This window comes from Lipotes vexillifer, unplaced genomic scaffold, assembly GCF_000442215.2.
Source record: "Lipotes vexillifer unplaced genomic scaffold, Lipotes_vexillifer_v1.1 scaffold485, whole genome shotgun sequence".
NCBI classification, from domain to species: Eukaryota; Metazoa; Chordata; class Mammalia; order Artiodactyla; family Lipotidae; genus Lipotes; species Lipotes vexillifer.
In genome coordinates this window covers 189,104-213,954 of record NW_006782312.1, presented here as the reverse complement: position 1 = coordinate 213,954, position 24,851 = coordinate 189,104, and the positions used below count along the sequence as shown (strand labels likewise).

General features: G+C 38.7%; 1 protein-coding gene across 1 annotated transcript in view; it reads right to left on the bottom strand.

Moving 5' to 3' along the window:
* Positions 1-24,561, bottom strand: part of PDZRN4 (PDZ domain containing ring finger 4) — a 150,337-nt gene extending 125,776 nt beyond the window's left edge. Inside the window, exon 1 of the mRNA XM_007455240.1 lies at positions 24,233-24,561. Within this exon, the coding sequence (XP_007455302.1) occupies positions 24,233-24,301 (69 nt within the window). The 5' untranslated portion in view covers positions 24,302-24,561. The remainder of the gene's footprint in view (positions 1-24,232) is intronic.
* Positions 24,562-24,851: the final 290 nt, after the last annotated feature.

Sequence of the window (24,851 nt, the reverse complement as noted above, 5' to 3'; positions counted from 1 at the left end):
CCGATCTCATTCCTGAGGTGGAAAAATGTGTCCAGCAGAGAACATGGAATGGGCAAAGTGCAAAATAGAGTCAGAAGTCAGCCACCTGCCTAGTTTGCCACTGTATATTAGGGAGAATTGGAAAATATGGCTTAAGAGAAAAGTGGTTTTGATCATAGCACTGAAATCTGAAAACACTTGTTAATCATACCTGGCTTTGTAATTTTATAGGCAAGTGAGAGCTACTAAAGTTTTCTCGAGCAAGGGAATGATACAGTAAGATATTTTTTAAGAGTATGTATTTGGCAATAGGGTGACAAGGACTCACCGGCTGCACTTAACTAATGTTAGAAGTGAACTCAGAGTACATGACCCCAACTTGGCTGCAAGGAAACTGGGAGGTGCCCAGCCCAGGATCTGGAAGTGGACAGACCCCCAAGTACTTTCACACTCAGCCAATTGCTCTCGCTAATATCACTGCTGAATTACTGTAATTCCTGTGTTTTTTTATTTTGTAAGACCGTTTCCTAAAAAAAAATGACAGAATTACTGACACATAATTGTGTTCATCATTTTGTGTGTGTGTGATTTATTCTCTCTATTGCAAAGAAACCCCTCAAAAATTCGCTTATTTTTTACTTGATTTGGCAAAGTTTGACAATCAGTAGCTGTCTTTTTCTCACAGGTTGGCTAGGAATTCAGGCAGAGGTATGCATATCCTTAAATATAGCCCAGGAATCTTCTGAAGGAATAACTTAAGTGATGACCAATTTTTTTTTTTTTTTTTTTTTTCGGGAACCGGGCCCCCCTATTTCACTTGAAACAAATCCCTCTGTCTTTTCATTTTGCTTAACTTTTTCTGTTTCTGAAATTAGGTGAAACAGTTATCTGTTCTGGACTGAAAGGGTATCCTTTTGGGGAGCATCCCTATATAGTCTATGTGTATCCAGTGGCTTAGTGGCAGAACTGGATCTGAAGTGAGCATGGGTCATTTTTTGCGGTACGCGGGCCTCTCACTGTTGTGGCCTCTCACGTTGCGGAGCACAGGCTCCAGACGCGCAGGCTCAGCGGCCATGGCTCACAGGCCCAGCTGCTCCGCGGCATGTGGGATCTTCCCGGACCGGGGCACGAACCCGTGTCCCCTGCATCGGCAGGCGGAGTCTCAACCACTGCGCCACCAGGGAAGCCCCATGACCACTTTTTTTTTTAACCTGGATAGCTTCATTTGTTTTACTCAGGTAGAGAGATTAGCAGCATCTTGTGACTAATGATCAATGACTTCTAAACCATGTCAATACCTTTTTAGAGTTAAAGCATAATGAAAACTTAATGAAGTCTTCTTGGTACATTAACTTTCTATGAGAAATATACATAAGAAATGCATGCTCAGCAGTCAAGAGACTCATGTGAGTTTTATAGGTATTCCTGACTTAACAATTTAGTTCCACAAACACTGACTGAATATCTATTTTGTTAAAATTCCTGTATTAAGCAACCCGGTGGGATACAAAAATGATATATGAAGTGGAGAGGTCCCTCAAGGACCTTTCAGTATAGAAGTTAATTGATTTGTTTTTAATCCTAAACAGATTTGAAAATCAAGTTTAGAAGGCTGCCTACTGGTTGACAGAAAAGACAGACATTGTATAGTCATATAGAACTGAATATAATCAGTGCCATTATCCAGATCTAACCTTTGGGAGCACAGTGTGAGGTTAACATTGAACGTGAACATGAATGACATTTTAATGAACACCTACTGTGTGCAAAGCAGTCTTCTGTGGGATTTGGGGTGGGGTGCAGGAATGAAGCAAATATGAAAAAGATAGGTGGTGCTCTGGAGAACAAAGACAGGCATGCACTCAATTAAAATACAAAGCACCTGGTGAAAGTTCCATAAGAAAGCCCCAGGCAATATTATGGATTTTGGGAGGAGAATCTACTGATTCTATTTAGAGCTCTGAGAAGACATCAAGAAGCAGGTGGCATTTAAATTGGGTCTTGAACGTGAGATAGGATTTTTAAAGGTAAGGAAGTAAGGGAAGGACCATTTCAGTCTCGTCCCCCAATTCTTTTATACGGGTAAAATCTGGCTAATATATATCTACGTTAAATGTTCCTAGAGGTAGATATCACTTGGGAGTAAGACTTGGAGGTGCGGTTTGTCGGGAGCCTCCTCTCTTATCTCTTTAGGAAAGTTGTGCCCATGGAGCTCAGTGGTCGCTTCTGCTGTTGCTTTTGTGCTCGGCATTTGTTTGGTTGACATGAGCTGTCTCCCTGCGGCCATAGTTAAATGACTGGGGTCTCTTCAAAGCCAAGGCCCAGGAAAGTTTCCACTTTATTACACAAGAAACTCTGCAGAACATTATCCAGGGTAAAGAGACACTATACAGCTGTCCTGAGGAGACCCCGAGTAGGTGAAGGAATCCAACCTAACAATTTGAAACTACAATGAACCCTAAAGATCCACTTTGCTGTTCCTCAGTCCATCAACAAGAAGGTGGTATCTGCTCATGACAGACAGACACATCTCCATGACCCCATTCATCTAGGGTTATGCGTGCATTTTACAGCAAGACGGAACTCTACTCTTTTCTTTCCCACTCAAGAAAGCATAGCAGAATGAAAGGGAGTAACAATGCAGTTATAGGATAACACTTCTCTCCCTCCCTCCCTCCCTCTTTCTCCACACACAAACACACACACACATACACGTGCACACAAATATGGTTTGTGAACATTAAGTACTTTTATACAATTATTAGTAACATGTTACTTGGAAAACACTGCACAATTTCTAAGATACATTTGGATATTTCAAAAATGTATTCAAATAGGCTCTAAGAAGATTCATACAGACAGCTTGCTTTAATTTTTTTCTCAAAATAAAATCCAAGTGAATTCATCTGTGAACAATTCACTTTCTCCAGACTTGCCTTGTTCAAATTGAACACAAAAAAATCTTCATTTAGGAAATGCCTCTCCATTAAGCTTCATTTCCAGTGTGTTAAAATTTATGCATTAGAAAGTTTGAAACCAGTTAAATATGTTTATTTTCATTCATTGAAAAATTAAAATCTTGAAATACTGCATAGTTAATGTGTAACGTTATAAAAAGTAGTAAGTGTATATTCTTTAGCCTATTCCTAATACCTAACTAAATATTTGAAAAGGAGGATATTTATTCAATTCAGGAATTAACTCTTTGTCAAAGCTGCAACTAATAGATAAATAAAAAGGTAGCAGTAAAAACATGTGCTAGGCAGGCTATGTTTATGATATCCTGACAGAAAATGTATAAATAGGGAAAATTTACCACTCATTCACGAGAGCCTAATGACGCGGAACTAAGATCTCACACACACGATCAGTCAGGTTGGGAACATTGGCAATTTCTCAATTTCATGCAGGATAGCATTGTTCAAGTCACATCTCTTGGAACAAAGGTCATTTTTTCCCCTCAGTCAAAACAGTAAAACTGTAATTGTTCCAGAAGTTTTCATTTTTCTTAAGCTAATGTTAATTTAATGGGTATTCTTTTTCTACATCCCTGACTGTAGGTAACGCAGGGCTGTGCTGTCTCCAGAATCAATCTGTTCCATGCATTGTGGCTCGTGAAGTGCATTTAATTGATGTTTATTGCAGGGGAAAATGATTTATAGTGCCTAATAAGCATTCACGATTTAGAGCCTTGTTGTTCATAACAGCTTCCTGAAATAACAGAATCTTTGGGTGCATAAATCTGTTCATAAAGGCTATTAAACACATTGCATCTCTTTAGCCAGGGAATCTGATTCAGCTACAGACAGGATGAGGGATCCAGCACCAGCTATTTGCTTCTTTACTTAAGTCTGGTAATGGCTAATTGAAAGGTTGCAGTGTGTAAGAAGGCTTAAACATTGCCCAGATTTTAGACAAAGGCATGCTTCCAATTTCTGAATGTTCATTTCTATTTCCACAAGCTGCATTACTGTCTTGGCCAAAAGAGGCATATGGAGTTTCAACGACTGTCTAAGCTGCACATTTTTAACTTGCCCATGAAAAGACGTTTTAAAATTTGTTACATCAGCCTGGATCATATGCCAGGTGTCAAGACTTTCCTCTAGTAATTTCTCAAGTTGTTTTGAAATGTTAATGTGAAAGATCAGGACAACAAAGCTCTAGGATACACTAAAGAAAAAAAAGTAATAAATACAAACAAATCACCTCGTTTAAACCTGGACTGTGCTGACATGATTTTGGGCAATCGGATGTTCATGTTCAAACATGTTCAAATCAGTGAGTGAAACTGCCAATATTTGTCTGAATTTTTGACACACACTATCCTATAGACTCTTTGAACACAGGTCCCGTGCCCGTCCTCACTTATTCCTAAAGACCTGTATTTCCTCTTGGTGCCACTGCCCTCCTCCCAGTTCCTCCATTGTGAAACATCAGAAACTTCTCTGCCGCCTTTTTCTCCCTAACCTCCTCCCCTGGAGTCAGTCACCGAATCATGATGCTCTGGCCTGGCTCCCTCTCGCAGCCGCCCTTTCCAAGCCAGCCCCAGTCCCTCCTCTCGGTTCTCCTGATTTTTCTGTAATCTCTCGTCTCCCTTGTTTGCTTTCCTCACCATTCCCACTTGTAGGAGCCTCAGGGGGCTCCCTAGGGCTCACAGCGCTCAGTCCATCCATCTCAACCTCCCAGACTCAGCCAGGCAACTCTGTTTTATGTACTGAAGCTCCTTATTTCATTTGGAAAACAAACAAACGAAAAGATTCGATTCCTAAAAACTGGTACTAAAATTACACCTGTCTTGCTAATAGTAACTTCCACTAATTTTAGCCAAGCATAGATCTGATTTTGCCACTGCTTTCTCAAGAAATAACATCTTTTGAAGGTTTCTAACTACATATAAAAGAAAACTCACCCTCCTCAGCTTGACCCTCAGAATCTCCCACCACCTGCCCCTGTCTTGTTTTTTGGTCACTTCCTCCTCTTGCCTTTCCCAAAGTCCCCTGTGTGCCCCCCACAGCACACCAGCACAGTCTAGATTCCCCGAATTCTGATCCTTAACTTTCACTGTCCTTATGGCCAGAATGCTGACCCTCATCTGTTTGATGTTCCAGAAACAGCTTGAATTACATGTTCTTCATGAGGTTTCTGTGTGTGGCTGCCTTAGTTACAATTCCCCTCCTTTTCCTGGTCATCAGTTGCATTTTGTCTCACAACAATGACTTGTCCTAAGGATGTGAAGCTGCTGGAGGGTCCATTTCCTGTCTTATTCACCTGAGGAGGCCCCACTGTGCTAGCAGCCTTGCACCAAGAATGCACTTAAAATCTGTATTGCATTTAATTGGATAGTCACTATCAACCACTGGGTTAATTTACTAGTCATAACACCAAAAAGTCACTAATGCACTTATTTATAAGAGATAGATTTTAAAAGCATAAATTAAATTATTTTAATTTAGTTTAAAACAAATGCCATGTTTCTGACAACAAATATAAGCACTGAAGGAAAAGGTCTTCATTCCCTAGAAACTGTAGTTATAATCACATGATTCAAATGGCTACAATAATCCAGCCATTTTATTCTACTACAGCGAAAAAGAGGGGGGTGGGAAGAGATTATTCAATGCTTCATGACTTGAACGTTTCTTTCTTATAAAGCTTGAGGAAGTTTAAATGTTTATTTTAGTTTTCCATGGAGAAAACTTGAAAAAAATAATCTTTAAAATCCAAGCACCTTTTCCTGTATGGACAAGTTAGTTTGTGTGTTTCATTGTACTTCTATTCCACTTCAAAAAGCATCAGTAGCAAAACACATTTGAGAAAAATGCAGCCCAAATTTTACAGATGAGCTAATTTTCTGAAAAACAATACTTTCAATTGTACAACTTGAGCCTAAGTTAACATTGTAATAAAGGATGCAGCATAATTCAATTACGTAGTGTTTATATCATATTCAAATTAATCAATTTCCATTCCTCTTGGAGGGTCTACCTTTTGCCTAGCAGGGGCCTAGGTGCCATGGGAACAATAAACTACTAAAAGATAGAGGAAAACAACATTTTCACATGTGAAAAATTAGACGTGGATCCATAAAGATTATGAGACAATATATAGTATAATCAGATGCCAAAGGGCTTAGCAGATAAAGGATCATCTATATTCAAAGGAAACAGTTTCTCCTCCAGGCCTATCTCTCTCTGGAATGGGTACCACTCTTGCCACACAATGGCTGAATGTTTGGCTCTGCCTTCTCCTTTGACCTCACGTTCAATTATTGTCAAGAAGCAATAATTCTTAACTCATTCTTTAAAATGTCTCTCACTCTCCCCTGTTTATCTCCATTCCCACTGTCTCACTGTATGAAGTTTTTATCTCACTTCCTAATTGTTTTCTCAAATTTACCTGCACCCCTCCTGCTCAATGATCACTGGATCACCTGCTCATTGCCTAGATAAGCCAGTTCAAATACCAGTCATGATATTCAAAAGGCCCTTAGCAATGGTCTTCATTCATTCAATCAATTAACACATATTTTTTAACAGTTATTATATGCAAGGCACTATTCTAGGCACTGGAGATATTCTTTTTATTGAAACATTTATTTTATTAATATGGAAAGAATCCAGAAATTGTATCTCTTACCGGCTGTGTAATCTTGAATTATTCTCTCACTTTCCTAACCTCAGCTGGTTTCCTTCCTTACAAAATGGGGAAACAATCCTGCCTGTCCTACTTAGATCTCAGAATTACTAGGGAAACTTAAACATAAGGTAGGGCATTGAAACTGCTTTGCAATATCTAAAATAATAATTCCCCACTAATCCCATTAATTTATGAATTTCGGAGTTATTCTGAAAAGAAATACAGTCAACTAACATAGGGAAGAGAGAAACTGGTTCCAGTTGAAGTGATTGTGGAAGGCTTTCAGGATTCAGTGTTCTCCAAGCCAGGTGTAACTGGTATAACAGGACTGTGTCCTGCAGATAGTGGAAAGCTGTCAGGAAAAACTTTTGAGCAAAGGAGCCTGAAGAACAATGTACTGGCAGCAGGTGGAAGATGACTTGAAGAGCAGAGACCAGGATCGATATATGTTAGGAGTGGAGAAAAGTGTGGATTCAATAAATCGAGAAGATTGGCAGTAAAGGAAAGGAGAAGGGGAGGTGAAAAACATTATAGAGGAAGAATCACAGAACTTGACAGTTTGAATATGTTGGTTGGGAGAAGAGAATGTGGGACACAGGTGAGTAGACAATGACTCACAACTTAGGATTTGAAGTGAATGAATGGCTTGTGATACCCTTACCAGGTTAAAAGAGTACGTTTATATTCAAAGGAGATTGGTTTACTATTGAATGATGAGTCTGAATTGCACATACCTTGTAGTAAATATTGAATATATGTAAAATAATACTCAAATAATAGAAAATATTAGAGCCAAAATGAACTAATGAGGCTTGGAAGAAACAGCACTTCACAAGTATTTCTCAGATCAATGTATGTGATTGATGGGCAGAACCCTACAACTGGGGAAGAGTGTGAAAGGAGGTTCAGTACAAACTGCTTCTCTAATTATACTGCTATTTATTTTGTCATTTTGTTTTTGTTGTTACAGTTGAAAGGGAACTGTTTTTCTCAGAATGCCCCAACTGATGATAATTTTTTGAGGCCTAGAAACAACTCTTTTGTATTTCGATTAAAATGAATTCATTCTTTATTCCCACCACTAATGTACAATGACCCAGATTTCAGTCTTTCAAGATCTGTAAGTTATAAAATGGCAAGACTGGTGTTTTTGTGTGCGTGTGTGTGTGAAATTTTACTACCAAAATATTTACTAAACACTTTTCTGTGAGGGGGTTCTTTCAGTGTTCTAGTTTCTAAGACACCTCTTTGTAGGCTACTCCATAAGATTCCTATTTTTTTTTTCTTTTTTTTTTTTTGGCGGTACGCGGGCCTCTCACTGTTGTGGCCTCTCCCATTGTGGAGCACAGGCTCTGGACATGCAGGCTCAGTGGCCATGGCTCACAGGCCCAGCCGCTCTGCGGCATGTGGGATCTTCCCAGACCGGGGCACGAACCCGTGTCCCCTGCATCGGCAGGCGGACTCTCAACCACTGTGCCACCAGGGAAGCCCAGATTCCTATTTTTAATGCTTGTTTTCTGAGCTTATATTTTATTTCAGTTTTTAAAGAAGCACATGTTTTAGCAAAATACCCACCTCACAAAAGAAATCAACAGAAGATTTTTTTAAATGATAGGATAGAATAAAAATTGAACTGTAAACATTAAGGCTATAAAATCTTAAAGTCTATTGCATTGGATATGATTCCTTAATCATATCCAGTGCAATAGCCTCACTGCACTATCCAATGCAGTAGTCATTAGCCACATGTGGCTACTGAAATTTAAACTAACTAAAATGAATAAAATCAGAAATTCAGTTCCTCAGTTACATTAGCCGCATTTTAACCAATCGATAACCACCTGTGGTTAGTGGGTGAGTGGCTACCATACTACTCAACAGCACAGATGTAGAATACTTGCATCAACACAGAAATTTCTCTCAGATGGTGTTAGTTGAGATCATTTTTTTACATAAGTGAAAGGAGCTGACTGTAATCTGATTAGTTCCATTTACCCCAAAGTTGGTCCAAGTATTTGTATAGCACATGAGCATTAACATTGCTAAAAATGTAAACGAGCTAGGCCACATCCAATTTGACAGCTGTTCACAGACATGTTCCTATGGTCAAAGTCTCAGAATAGCTCCTGCCATCCTTGTGACCAAGGTCAATATGGAAGAATGTTTTTAGTTTCCTGACTTTCCTTGGACCATATTATCCATAGTATTCAAATAACTCCTTTGATCCCTGGGCAGAGGGGTTCTCTTAAGGTAATTCCAAAATAATTTCTTTGGTCAAATTATTTTAAAAAGTGTGAATTTCTCCTGTCACTTAAGAAATAAGTCCACACTGTTTCTTCTAACTCAAACACAGGAACACGAGGAGAAATGAGGTGTAGAGGCCAAAGCCTGGTAACTTCAAGTGGGCAGGTTTCCCTCCCCTCAACACATTAGATGTTGTAATTAAACAAATGTTCTGCGAGCACTGCAGAAATACCTTGCTATTCCGCAATTTGTTGAGAACAAAGATAACATTCAACAGATCCAAGAAAAACCTAGGATGATTGGGCCTTCCAAAATCACTGTGGTTTTGGCTTCAGTTTACAATAATAGTAAATTTAATTATCAGCTAGCACAGAATATAAAAGGAGCTATTACGATAGCTTATCAGAGGGGGAAAAATCTGACATTGAAGGCATCTGATCTAATTGATTCTAGTACTGAGAAGTCACCAAAATGACTCCTGACTATAAACAATGTAACAGCTATTAATTTGCCTTATAAAGATCAAACATTTCAAAAGGAGGTTGAATTTTAAAGCATACTGAGTATTGTGCTCTTATAAATAGGAGACTCTGTTTAGTAAACCTAGCTAATTAAAGCACTTAATAAATGGGGGAAAACCCACCAGTCTAAATCTCTTGTTGGTACTAGAGAATTTTCATTTGCTCCTTCAGAGAAGTAATTAATTGAAGGGCACATTTTTCTTCTCTTTGTTCTTTCCCATCAATTTTAATGGGTACAGAACATCGTCACACAAAATGTAATAGGACAAGAAGATGGATGAGTATATTTGAAGTCACTAGTCACAGGACAGAAAATATCCTGATAAGGTGACCGTGGCAGTCCAGAGTTCAACAACATAGCCTGGGCAATATTTAGTAAGTGAAACTATGGTGCTCCATGATTTGGTATTAGCAGTCAACAAAATCAATCTCCAAACACAATTTATCACATTTCTACAGGTCAGACTTTCAAAGTCTCATTCTCAAAATATGCCCCAATGACACTCTTAACTCCAGAAAATGATTTAATCTGGCAAAAAAGTGGATAAAGAGAAGAAAGACAATCTAACCTCAAGGAACCTGACGTTGTCTTATAAGTGATTAGAATTCCTTTGGAAGGGGGGTTTTATTATAGCCTAGAAATTATGCCCCTATATTACAGGATGAATTGGTATATGCGGTGGATGCTTGCTGAGCACTGAGATCCCACCTTCAGGACCGAGACACTCACTTACCCAGCCCCTGGGGGCGCTGGGTGCTGCTGCCTCAGACCTTTGTCCTGCTCTGGGTGCTGCGCTCAGCCAAAGGGAATCAACGGCCTTGTGCAAAGCTATGCCCGCTCGCCAGGAGCCGCCACCTCCAAAGATTAGATGATGCAAGAGTGCAAAGCCAGGCTATGGGAACAATTCTGAAGGGTCATCCCAGCTTCACAGCAACCCTTGCCGTTATCTGAGGTCTCTGTTGGGATTGCATTCCAGTCTACTGTTCCTTCTGCCTGATGCTACTGCTTTCACTCCCACACAGGTGTTGTTCCTGAGAAAGCTCTTAAGCATCTCATATACAAATCTTTGTCTCAGAGCCTGTTTCCCAGGCCATGTAACCTGACAGTATATATAATCAAAGAGCCATTTTTTCTTTGTGGAGAACTAAGGTAATTTAAATACTGGGCTGAGTGAAATAACCACAGATGTTCATATTCACAATTGGTAAATAATGTACTGTTACTTTGCTAGGATTTACACAGACAAAAAGATGTTTTTTTATATAACATAAAAAATGTAAACCATATGATATTTAATCATTTAAATGCAGTTTGATTCTTGTGGGCCTCTGTATCTTTATGTAATCCAGGAACTAATCAAATTGTATTAAAACACATTCAGGGGCTGAGGTACCATTTACTAGTCCTGACAGTCTCCTTTTTGAGGGATTCAAGACAACACTAGGCAACGTATATATGACCACCCATTGGTTCCCACTTATGAATACTATGATGTTTTTAGTAAAATTTATGTAGCTATTTCTTTAAGGTCCTGTTAGACATTTGTCTCATATGCACTGTCTAAAAGCAACACTTTATAACAAGATATCTAAAAGTCAAACTAAATCTATTTGAAAAATATCAGTGGAAGGTTCTACATCTCAAATTAATAGTGTTTTGGGTTTTTTTTCCCTCTCTCAGGATTTTCTGTGATCTATGAAACACAGATAATACTAGCTGGAAAGCTGTGAATACTTCAAAGCCATCAAAGCAAACTTCAAAGCAAGGGCCCAGTTCTAAAATGATTTTCTGGTTGTTGTGGAAAGTGAGAACCAGGTACTTATGGGGCATAAATAAATAAATAAATAAAGGTATTTATGGGGAACCGGGTATTTATGGGGAAGCTCTGGGGAGCAGTCATCAACACATTGATAACAGTGTTACTGGGTAGTTCAGTGATGCCAATGGTCAGTTCATCAGTCACAGACGAGGTGTCAATTAGCCAGAAAATGATAATCCATCAAGAAGATCACCTGATGCATGTGACCTTACATAGAAATTGCTGAGGAGGCTATTTATGTATAGCATTTGCTTTAAATGTTTTTATCACTGTTGTTTTTAATCAGTTATGAAACCACAGTTTCATTTTCCTGAGATTTAGGACCTAGCTACCCTGCTTTCAAGAGACTGAAATGACAGTATGAAAGATTCGTAAGGCCACTTCTTTCTAAATTAATATTTAACATAGTTTTAACAGCTTTTTAGAATACTTAGTATCCAAATGGATCCCACACATCTGAAAAAGAATTAACAGTCACAGGCTCCTCTCAAATATATCTGTGAATAATCTACTGTGCAGATGAGCATCATAGAAATGAATCTGTGATTTTTATGCATCTGCTAAGATAACTGGTTTTTATTGGTGATGTTTTCTTTCAGAAGGTGGAATGGAAAAGACTAAATTAAGCCATCTAATCTATGCCAGTTCAGGAGGAAATACTTCTCAACACTTTTTAGTCTACATTTCACATCCAGTGAAATATGACTCCTGCATGGAGTACAGTCATTGACTTACTTTCTCTAGGTTCTACCAACTGCATTAAATATTATGTAGTGCAATTCTGAAAAGATTTTTAATTTTTATTTTATTTTTACAAACCCTTGAAGGTTAATTGAGAGTAATTTACCCTCAAGTAGAGACACCACCCTTATATTTAGTTCTTAAAATGATCACCACAAACAAGACAGTAAAATCTCCTTCTTTGCCTCCCTCTTTAGGTTACCCTAGAATCTGGATAAGACTCTGGTCGGGCATTTCTGTTACAGTTTAGAACTAATTTTGTGGCAATAGAAAATTAATCCTGATTAAAATCCTGAGTTTTTCAAATTCAAAATCTTAACTTCTATCCTATCTGAGTTTTCTATCTCAAGTTATCTGGGGGTCACTGAGGTAGTTTCCTGAAAAGCTTCATTGGTATTGGGTATATGAGGGGCATTATCTTTACTATCGTTATATTCCTCATGGCTCAAAGAATAGCCTCACTTTACAAGTAATAATGTCTAATAAGTAAAATAAATATGGTTTTGAGTTATTGAAAAAATCTATTTTTAGTATATTATTGAATTGGACTAGGTTTTACTTAAAGCTTAAAGTTTTAAAAATGATTTTCATGGTCTTCTTAGGCTACTCTTTGCTTTATATGACCTTTATTGGGATAGCTGCACTTGGACAAATTCTCAGATTGGTGCTAGAGTAATTATGAAACCAAAGGCAACATCATCAGGAAGAATTCAGACATTTTGCAGCGTATTTTATAATGATCACTTTGAATTCTTTTTATAGTAAGGAGGGACAGAGATAAAATGGATATTGTAATAATTTAGCCATATTTTACTATTTCAGTGATGGATATAAATAAAAAGAAGTATGTATTAAGCCATTTTTACACAAAATAGCTAATTCAATTTTTTTCTTGTTTTTTGAATTTATTTTATTTATTTATTTTTTTATATAGCAGGTTCTTATTAGTTATCTATTTTATACATATTAGTGTATATATGTCAACCCCAATGCTAATTCAATTTTACAGCATGGAAAGCAGCAAATGAAGAAACATGACAGTTACTAAATCAATAATCAATTCATCTCATCACACACAAAAGACTGTTTTGCTTTATATGATATATACATATTATATTTTAGACACTTTACTTTTATCTATAATATAGTAAATCATTATCACTATGACATCTCATGATACCTTGTTTCTCTCTCCCTCTCTTTCATAAAACTAATATTATACCTTGCATTATAGTTATTTGTGAACAAGTGTGCATTACTGGAGACTGCGTGACAGTAAACACCTTGAGGGCAGGGATCTCATCTTATTCTGCTTTTATACCACCTTCAACAAATTGCCTTGTACACAGAATTCACTTGGAATTTAGCCATTCATCCTTTACTCAAGAAACATCTATGTGGGTACTGAGTTAGATTGAAAACAGGGTTTTTGCCCTCCAGAGATTCAGAGACCAGTGAAAATCACAAACAAGTAAATTGAGAAAGGATACCATTTGGTACATGTTATGACAGAGGTAAGCACTGGTTACCTTGGAAGGAAAAAGGAGGGGGTATTCTTAAGTTCAGGGACTCCAGGAAGATTTCCTGGAAAAGGTGGTACCTGACCCAAGCTTTGAGGAGGGCTACAACTTAGTGAGCTAAGGGGCAATGGGAAATTCTAGGAAGAAAGAACAGCAAGATATATTGACCAGTTTGACAATTGCGGAATAAAACTTGTATCATTATTCATCATGACTGGCAATTTTGAGAAAAGGACCTGATATGCTGAATCCACCTGGGTAATAAAATACTCAGTTTGGTAGAAAAGGTCAGGGAATAGGAGTGCAGTAGGGGTGAAAGAAGGGCCGATAGAGCTTGTTTGTTTTTATTTTGTTTGTTTTGTTTAGAAAAGCAATGACAATTTTTCCTTAGTTTTAAGATGTGAGTTCTCCCCAATATCTTCTTGTTTCTGAAATGGGGATGCAGCTTGCAATCAATATGGATATTAAAGTGGTAGCTTGTCAACTCTGCATGCCCCCAGCTGTCCTTACACTTGATGGTGATCCTTGCAAGTAACAATACTGTAAAACAGATGACACCTTCAAAATCAAGAAAATACATAATTTTGTAGTTTCTTAAATCATCTTGTTTTCAAAGAGAATCAGTGAATACTGGAGACAAAAGCTTTCTTTTGTGAATGCAGTTGTAGCTATATCCCCACTCCTATTCCTTGATCCGATTTGTATTAAATACCAGGCACTGTATGATATGGTAGAAATGCAGAGATGCAGAAAAACTAAACATAAATACAGAAGGATCTGACTATATTTCAAATTCTGGAGGAGCTTTGGGAAGAACAACCTACTCTGTCTTGGGTTCAGAGAGAACTTCCCAGATGGTGAGCTTTGAATTGAATTACAAAGGATTAGGGTTTTTATCAATATATGCATAGGGGTATGAAAAACACACTAGGAAAAAGGGACATTTCAATGAAAAGAAAAGAGATGGGGAAAATCACGTTGTTTTCAAATAAGAAATTATAGTTTGGTTTGGTGAAAATTTGGGCTGTTAGGAATGTATGAGGAAACACAGCAGGTTGTGAAGGATCATTCATGCCAGGCATAGATTTATGGGAAACTGGGGAAAGGCTTTCAAGCTTTCAGAAGTGGGAGTGTCAAGTCACTTTCCCATACTGATGGGCTCTCATAGGTGAGACAATTTGATTTAAGGTGTTAAAACAGATGGGGAAAGTGGTAGTAGAGAGGACCTGCTTCTCTTTGTTATACTGAAAAGGCCATCTCTGTAGAACCCTCTGAGGAGAAATATTAATAGCATCTATTATCCCACTGCCTTTCTTCATCCTTTCCTCCCTCCCTCCCATTTCTTTTTCCTTCTTCCTTTATCAGATGTTTATTGAGGACCTATGATGTGCCAGGAGCTCAGTATTTATGGATCAGTTTAGTGAATAAGTATGGAAAACTCAAAGGGAGAAGAATATTTGATATTTATAATAAAATGAACATGGACTTTGGCATTAGGCAAATCCCAGTTTGAATTTCAGGTGTTCTACTTGCTGACAATATGAATTTGTCATTTGATTACTTTGTGCCTCAGTCTTCTCATTTGTAGAATGGGGACAATATTAACTAACTCACAGGGTCACTGAAATGAGATCATAACCTCAAAAGTTACCATTTATGGCATCCCCATAATGTGTTATGCCCTTTAAATATATCACACTTAATCCTCAATAAAACCCTTCAAGGTTGATATTAATCAATTAAACAAAGGCTCAATGAAGTTAACTAATTCACAGTCAGAGAGGAAATAAGTGGTGCTATTGCTTGATTCCAAAGGCACTGTTCTTTCTTCTGTGCTCAGTGCCTCTCCTATATATCACATTGTGCTTGGGCACTATTTTCCATGTTGTCTTAAAAGTGAGGTTCACAACTGCATAGGCAGAACCAACTTCAAACAAACAAACAAACAAAAATATGAGCCGCTAAGGAGTGAATGGCAAAATCTATCCATTGCAAATCAACTTAGCCTGGCTGTGCTCTTTTAAATAAAGTGCCAAGAAAACAATACTTACACATATTCTATCATTTAAATTGACTTCAGAGACGCTATTTGATTGCATCCTTATGGTTTATAGAGCCCTGCAGTGATGCCTGGCACCAAGTCCATTCATTTTTGCAGGAAGATCAAGATACTCAACTATCCTCATCCCATATCCTGCTTTGGTCAGGCTGTTTGTCCCATTTACCCTAAATATGTCCAATTAGTCATATCCTATGACTTTGCTTTTACAATAAATCCTGGACACCAAACATACTACATTGGCTGACTGGACATACAATAATTATGCTGAATTTAAAAATAAACCTTGGCTCCTAACCTAAGCCACTCTAAATAAGGACTACAACCATGAAGACCCTTAGATTATCCTTACCCACATAGAACTGCCCTTTCTCTGTAAAGTCTGCTGTGTTAGGGTTGTACATTTCCACATTTATCTTCTAATTGCTTTGTGATTAAACACTTTGAAGACTGGCTTCTTAGCTTATGCTTCTTTTGCAACCTCTGTTGCTATCTAGCACAGTACTGAGCACAAAGTGGGTACGGAGTAATTATTTGTGGTTATTCAAAGTTTCCCAAACTTTCCTTTATTTCAAAAAACATTAATATCTGAATTCTACCATAATTCAATTATAGGAAAATATTACTATCTCTGATTACAATAGTGGTCTTTAATCCGTGGATTTATTATTTCTTAAACCATACTTAGTAATTCTCTTTGTTCATATACCCTTGAAAAGAATTTTTAAAATTTTTATTATTTAAGTAAAGGTACCTGAGACAGACCCTTAAGAGCCTTAGAAGTAAAAGGTTAGTTCAGAAAAAATCTAATTTCCACTGAGATGAGAGCAAGTTTCTAAAAATTTCCTACAGTATTTCTAAAAAGCTACATAAAGCAGCAGTGGGGGGATGTTCTTCACTAGGACCCAAACTACCATTAAGCAAGATTTATAGCTTGTTACAAAATGGCACAAATTAGCAATTAGATGTTATATGTTGGAACACAGGAGAATATGGGGCTGCTACCTTTTAAGCTTTTTGTTGAATGAAACAAAGAACTCTTCATAATAAACTTTAAAGCTGTTACTCCACATTGGGAGTGAAAGAATTAAGAGAGAAGGAATGAATATAGCTGGAAGCGAGATGGAGATAGATGGAGCAGGTTATATGGATGACTTTGGAAATATTGCATTAAGATATGAAAATCACAGTTGTATTTGAATTACCTAGAATTCTAAATCTGAAGACAAAATCACCACCCAGTGGTACCTAAATCCTTTCTAGTCACAAGAAGAAGACATTTATAAAGAATAACACCTAAAATTCTTATGGTGTATGCCGCAGAATGGGTTATGAGAGAAAACAGTAATTGAGGCAGAGCCTGTTCTGGGCAACCTGCTCACCTTTATTTCATGAATTATAAACTTTTCAAGGGCAGAATCCTTCATAGAACTACAGTCTAGGGCCTCTACTTGAGTACCTAGTGATTTAATTTTTGTATCTTTCTTAACCATTTAATAGGATTGATTGAATACCTAGTAAGTGACTTGTAAAAATTCAGTATATGAAAATATACCCACATAAAATGAATTTATTGAACAGTGTTTGGCTGTTGTGCAAAGATCTTTCACTATCAGTTAATCTTCATAAACAGTTCCTCTTGTAAAGTTCTGAAAGCACAGTTTGCTAAAGATAAGCAGCCCATTTGCTACTATCTAACAGGATTGGAAGTGAATAAAAACGTGCATATGTTATGTAATGATGTAAATAAAATAATGTATATTAGAAATATTTTCAACAAATATTGAAATTAAAGAATTTTCTAATCTGATTATCCCACTTAACTAGCAAATTCAGGTGAGTTGAAGAGGCAAATATCTCAGCATATCTATTAGCTAAGTTTTCGGCAACATGTCTCCTTTGGGTGTAACATGGAACCAGTGAAAATGTTTTCTTCCAGTATTTCCTCTAAATAGAAAGATATGCAACTAGAGGTAGCTGATCTTCTCCTGGGTCTAGAACAATTCAATAAGTAGTGAAAATTTGAAGAAATTAAAGGTATACATTTAAAAAAAATATGTGATATTCTGATCCTTATAGTAGAGAAAGGCACTTCATTTATTAAACCTACCTAAATCATTAAGATTTATTTTTATTCATATCAAAAATGCTCTAACAGCGGGCTTCCCTGGTGGCGCAGTGCTTGAGAGTCCGCCTGCCGATGCAGGAGACGCGGGTTCGTGCCCCCTTTCGGGAAGATCCCACATGCCGCAGAGCGGCTGGGCCCGTGAGCCACGGCCACTGAGCCTGCGCGTCCGGAGCCTGTGCTCCGCAAATGGGAGAGGCCACAACAGTGAGAGGCCCGCATAACGCAAGAAAAAAAAAAAAAAAAAAAAAAATGCTCTAACAGGGCTTCCCTGATGGCGCACTGGTTGGGAGTCCACCTGCCGATTCAGGGGGCTGGTCCAGGAGGATCCCACGTGCCGCAGAGAGGCTGGGCCCGTGAGCCATGGCCGCTGGGCCTGCGCGTCCGGAGCCTGTGCTCCGCAACGGGAGAGGCCGCAACAGTGAGAGGCCCGCGTACCGCAAAAACAAAACAAAACAAAACAACAACAGCAACAACAAAAAAAACGCTCTAACATTTAAGGTTTTCTTCAAAAGGCTTGGATAAGGTAAAGTCTAACTAAATGTACATGTTTTACTTTTTAATCACTATATTATCACCACTCTATGCACATCATAGTTCAAATATGAAATCAATTTATCTTACTTTTCAAAGCAGAAGTAAAGATGACTTTCATTTTTAATATTCACAATTTTAAGCAATTTTGCATTCTAGAAAAATCCGGGCTAAAAAAATTCGTACTCCAATGTTAGTAGTAACTCCATTTTTTTTTTTTTTTTTTTTGCGGTACGCGGGCCTCTCACTGCTGTGGCCTCTCCCGCTGCGGAGCACAGGCTCCGGACGCGCAGGCCCAGCGGCCGTGGCTCACGGGCCCAGCCGCTCCGCGGCACGCGGGATCCTCCCGGACCGGGGCACGAACCCGTATCCCCTGCATCGGCAGGCGGACTCCCAACCACTGCACCACCAGGGAAGCCCTCCGTTTTTTAATAATCTGCCTTACCCCAGAGAAACTTCTTGAAAGTGCAGTCAACCTCATCTTTGAATCCACCACTTTCTGGATTTTGTCCACATTTCTCTGTTTAGATGCTCTATAATTGTCACCACTGACCTCGCTCCAGGTTAGGTTCTCCAGGAAGCTAATTCTGCGACAGAGTTTAGTGGGAAAGAGCTGAGAAGCATTCCCTCTGTGGAAGGGGGGGAGAAAGAAGCAGGACTGGGCAGAAGGAGAACTGAACTATGATGCAGGCCCAACAGCAGTTGCAGGGAGCTCTGGAGCTCGAGCTGCCTTTCAGAGGGTCCCAACTCAGGCTGAGATGCCCGTGTAGACTTGCATCCATCTGCCATTGGAGAGATTGATCCTCCTGGGAGGGGAATAACTTTGGGTGAGGGGCTCTCTGCAGATAAGACAGCCCCTGAGGGCCTGACAGTGCTCTCAGGAGCTGGGGCAACAAGTCCTTCCTGAAGAGGCACCCGGGCAGCATACCGCATATTTTCATATTCAAAGACACTGCAGTTCTTATCCTGTCTGACGACACTGGCCACTCCTTTTTAAACACCTTCTCTGCTTGGCTTCTCCCGCTGTTCTCTTCCTTCTCACTCTATAACAGTTTCACTTTTTCTCCTTTTCTTTCTTCTCCGTTTTGTGTTTCTTAATATTGTGTCCTTGGTTCACAACTCTCCTCACTGTTCAGTTTTTCTCCTCACTTTTTACATCCTTCTGGGTGATCTCACCCACCAAACAACATATGCCAGGTCTTCATTTTGAATATTCACTGTCTGCCAGCATCGCTCAGATAGCCCATGAAGAACTCAGTGGCCTTCTCTCCTCTTTCCAGAACTCACTTCCCTTTTCCTATTTCTCCTCTGTAAATTTCACTAGACCTCCCTGGTCTCACAAGCCAGAAGCCTAATGAATTTACCTCCTCAGGGTCTTAATTCTGTCCTCGCTTTTACATGATTTCTATCACTAACTAACTCTGCAACAGCCTCCAAATTAGCCTCCGTTGTAGTTTTGCTGTGGTACCTACCCCATCCCCAACCCAAGCCCAATGTCCCCAGACACACACCACAGCCAAGTCTGCACTCTTAACTCCTAACAGAGTGATATTTCCCTCTTTAAAAACAAACAAACCAACAAACAGACACAATCCTGGGACATGGGATACTCTCCAAAGCCTGGTGTTGCCCATCACCTCTGAGGCCATGTTCTAGAGCCTGCCTGCTACTTGAGGTTTTAGTAACACTTGTCGCTTGTAGTTCCCCTACTCCAGGTCCATTCACACCTAGCACCTGTTTGCCACCTCCATGGACTTCTTTACCCTTCTATCTCTTTGATTCTCTCTCCCTTCTCATCCCCCCAATGCTGCCCCACCCCCCATCGAGTCCCTTTGCACTCCTCTAGAAGCCTGTCAACATCTCTGTTAATTCAGCATTTTCACTTATCACATTATATGAAAATTCTCTGCTTATGTGTCTTTTTTATGCTGCCATAGTGTGCTTCTCAAAAGCAAGGACTGTCACATCTGTCTTTGCATCCCCAAGGAAAAAATGAGGACTTGGCATATATTGGACAATCGAAGCTTACTGAAAGTAGTTTATTGAACTAAACAGCATGGCTAGAGTTTAAGGCAGCTGCTAATTGGTTGACAAAAGCAAGACATTATTGTGATGTGTCCTCAGTTTTTCCTCTGATTGTAAAGGATAGATAACCTCATTCAAGAAAATTAAAATGAATGGAGAATTTATTATAGAAATGTACTGGAACTGGGGAAATGAGGCCTCTCTGAAGACCTGCTATTTGTTATTTATGCTTCTCTTTCTCATGACCCATGTGCTCATAGAGACACTTTCTCAAGTGTCTCTGATTCTCAATATATTTGATCCTCGTAGATCTGGTGGACCACAGACCCTCAAGCTTCCCAATCTACTTAAAGCCTTCTCCCTCTCTTGATCTTCCTCTTTCTCCCTCTGCATTCTAATCCCCTTAGTAATGGCCTGTTTCCCAATAAATATTTCTCAGACTGAAAAAAATCTAATTGCACCCTCAACTTCATGTACTAGGTGACTGCTCTTCGTTTAATCAGCTGTTAGGTGTGGAGCAGAGAGGCAGGCAGAGTGATATGGTCTTTCACTAGAAGCTATGGATGGGGCAGAGGCTATGGTCTTTCAAGGAACCATGGTGGGACTCAGTGAGTGTCTGCTGGCAGGGTGGGGGTTAAAGGACAGTCAAGTACCTGACCTGCCTTCAAGGAGTGCACAATTCAGTCACACACACTTGACGGTAATACCAGACAGATGAATGTAAAAACCAAGAAACTCAAAAAGCTCAATCAAAATGCTATGAGAGTTCCAAGGTGGGAGCAGTTCCAAGGTAGCTGCTGTCAATACTGTAATTGTTGTCACTGTCTATGAAGGCTCCATTTCAGTTTTGATACTAATTCATGGGTGCAGGTTGTGGGGAGACCTTCCAGTTGTGCCAAACCAGTCCATATTTGCCCCCATTTGGAACATGTTGTTCAAAACCAGTGAAGACCCCCCATTGACAAATTTCCATTATTTAATCAATCAAAAAGTTACATTCGATTTATGTATGAAAAATCAAACTTAGAAGTCAACAGATTTAGATATTACCATACAATCTCCCTCATAAATAAATCTGTTTTTAAGTCAGAAATGCCTAACAAGCTACTGCAGCTCTCTTGGTCCAGCTGGCTATTTAATCAGATTAGTACAAAACAGGCAATTTAGTTCGTGTCAATAGAAGGGCCTTGTTCAAATTACCCATTTATTAATTCTTAAGAGGTTAATAAATAACCTACTTTGAATAAAATAAATCACTGCAGATAACAGTTGTGTTCCTGGCACGTATAAGAGTTAATAGATGCATGAAAATTGCTAGGTATGAAGGTTACTGGATCTACACAAACCCTAGATTCTTGCAACTGTGTTCATACTGGAGCCGGATTGGCCCACCTCCAGCTGAAAATAATTTTCTTGAAGCAATGTTCTTTTTCTTCTACCAACTGAAAGCCTTAACTCCTCTGTAGGAAAAAAAAATATCAACCAAATTTAAACTTGACCTCATTTCACACCTAGGTACATTATTCTGATTGTTTCACTGGACTCCTCAGTGAGCACATTTGCTTTTGTTACAAATCTGAAACTGTATTCTACTTGGCCCATTTTATCAGATAGCAGAATCTAGAAATATAGAAAGAAAATTTTTAAAAGTTCAATGTCATAATGATTCTGTTATAGAGAAATAATCTTTTTGCTCTTGGTCATGTAGGTAGTATTCACTGCTAGTCTTAAATTTTCACTTCCCCGATAAATTTTAATTTGCCTTAGCTTGTAAGAAATAATAACAAAAGAAACAAAAAGGCAGGTTACCTGAGAATTACGTCTATAAGTAAATACATATCATTTGGACCATCAGGTGTTGATGTTTGTGTGAGCTAATTTGCTTTAATATTACCAGCTAGAAATACGCAGGCTTCCAACCCCAAGTCACTTTTGTATATAGTATCCTTTCTTCTGTGGGCAGCTATGTGCCCTCGTGAACACCTGGTTAAGAACATGCTCACTTTCATGTGTGCTCTGAGCTGCTGCTCCTCCAAATAAAAATAGAAACTAGTCTGCAACACCACACGGGGCTCCCCTGTATGATATGAGCCTATCACTGGTTTCCTTTGATATCTTATCTATTCCATTAACTCAATAAAATAGAGCGCAAAGTTAAGGACAAACTGTAGGAGGGCTCCCCTTGGAAAACACACACAAGACCTTTAAGCTGGGGTTTTAACTTATCGAATAAAAACCAGTTAAATGGAAGCTAATACTTCATTTTCACCCCCTTTATTAAAGATCATAAGTACTACAATTCAGGAGTAGAGAAAATAAAATAAATATATGAAGGAGTACAGGTGGAAGCAATAAAGAGTATGGCTTAACTATTTTCTCAAGATTTAGGAAGCACTTAAAGGCAAAACTACAGACAAGCACTTTAAAATTCTACAACAAAGGCTCCTTAACAAACACAGTGGTCCTTTCTGGATGCAGAAATCTGGCTTGATTTCTTAGCAGAAGATAAACAGCTTAACCGAGGCATAATCAGGGAAGATGCCACCTACTACTTCCTCCATATTATACTTTTATGTCAATTTAGTAATTCAGAGAAAAATTAGATTGTTTAATCCACTCCCCTGCTCCTCCACCACCCAAAGAAAAACAATAGTATAACTCAAACTCTTATAAACCAAACTAAAGGGAAGTGTTCCACCTAGAGACTGTTTTCGTGAGTCCAAGCAGATGAGAGCTTATCTAGGAATGAAGATGATTTTAACCTAGGCTAGCAAGTTTGTAGTAAAAAGAGAAGCAAAAGGTATTGCCCCTGGTGTAATTAACAGTGTTAATCTTCCTTTTCCTCTCTATGGTGATAAAGGAGTCATTTTTATATTTAATTAATGCAGAGGATCATTTTGGAAAGTGGCTAATGAGCCTCTGATCACATTACCATGAAAATGTGCATTAACATTGCAACTAAGGAGGCTGTTTCATGTGTAGCAAATCCACTTTGTAATTAGCCCACTGTGAAATGAATCATGTCAGGGGGAAATCTGAGGGAACCAGTAGGCAGTGGGCACTTGGCGACTGCTGTGCCCACAGACCACCAACATCCCAAACATTGTCTTTCATCAGCAATATCATCTAAAAACAAAAGTAGTAGTGTGTCACATCTGGGACAAACTGGGAGAAGGAAGGAATAAACTTTATTTTGCCAAACAAGAAATTTGGACTTCATACACCCCCAGGGAAACCTGCCTAAATAAAATGGTGAATTAATAGAATCCTATGAAAACTCTGAAGGCTGGGAATATCATTTTCTTATTTTTATTCTGAAAAGCCCTCAGATATACATTAAAGGGACATCCAAATTTACACACATTTTTCCTTTTTATTACAATACAAATATTGTAATAAGCTCTTGAAATTCATTTCTAGTGCTAAACAAAGAAATTATAAAAAGGATCCAAGAACAAATGATAAGAAAATTCCTTTATCTACTTTTTTAATCCAAGCCGAGACATAGCATGTATTTTTTCTCATAAAATACAAATATACCAGGTCTTCCTCTTAAAACCAAAGCACAAATTCCTAATTAGTCAAATAATTCCTCTGACAAGATTTGGCAAGAAACTTTTCCTGTCTATTCCAAATAACTGAGCTCACAGACCTATTAAATCCCAATATTTATGCAGACAATGATACATTTGATTTTCAAATGTCAACACTATTCCAAAATGAAAGAGGGGCTTCAAAATATTACAGACATGGATCTCAGTGTTACTCCTTTTACTTAACTGACATCTTGGCAGTAGATACAAAAAAATGTTAAAAAGAATCCCACAGGAAGTCATCTGAAGGGGGAGTGGCAAGGAAGCTGAAAACTGCCACCCCAAACCAAAATAAAAAGCCCCCAGCCAGCAAGTCTGCCCTTCATTCTGAAATCTACAGAAAGAAAAAATAAAGCTAGCCACAGTTCATTTACCATTTTTCAGACAAACACAAAGCCTGGCTATTTAGTTGCTGGTAACAGACCCTGCACTCACCTGGGAAACTTCATACAGCAGTTTGTAGTGTTCCTCTCTTTTCTGAAAAGTGCACAAATTGCAGCCCATTCTAACAAGCAGAGAGAGAGAGCAAATCTTCTAATTTCCCCAGGACTGAAAGGCAAGTGAACTGAAAGGGAATCACCCTCCAGACTTGACTACTGTTTTTCATCAGTCACTTCAGTCCAGAAACACAGACAAACCGCTGTTAGCTGGAAGCACAAGCCAGGGTGCTGTGTAGCAGCATGCTCTTCTTCGCTTTCCCTAAGTATCTTGCACTCACGGATACACACACAGAGTTTCCAGTCAGTTCATGGCAACACTCCCCCTGTCTCTGCATCAGTGCACATGACTACACAGATTCCAGCTCATGAATATTAATAGTACCTCATTGATTATTTATGACAGAACATGTTAGCAGGGAGGGGTGTCATAGCTGCTGCTGGTGACAGATGAATATTCACTAATTAAGAAGCAAATGTAGTGTGGTTAAACAAAATTCACTTGTGTCAATACCATCTCTGTTTATTAAGGATAGAGGGGTTGAGCATAGGGCATTTCAAAGAAGAACATACACTTAATTTATCCATTAATGTAAGCTTTTAATATGGGAGTAAGA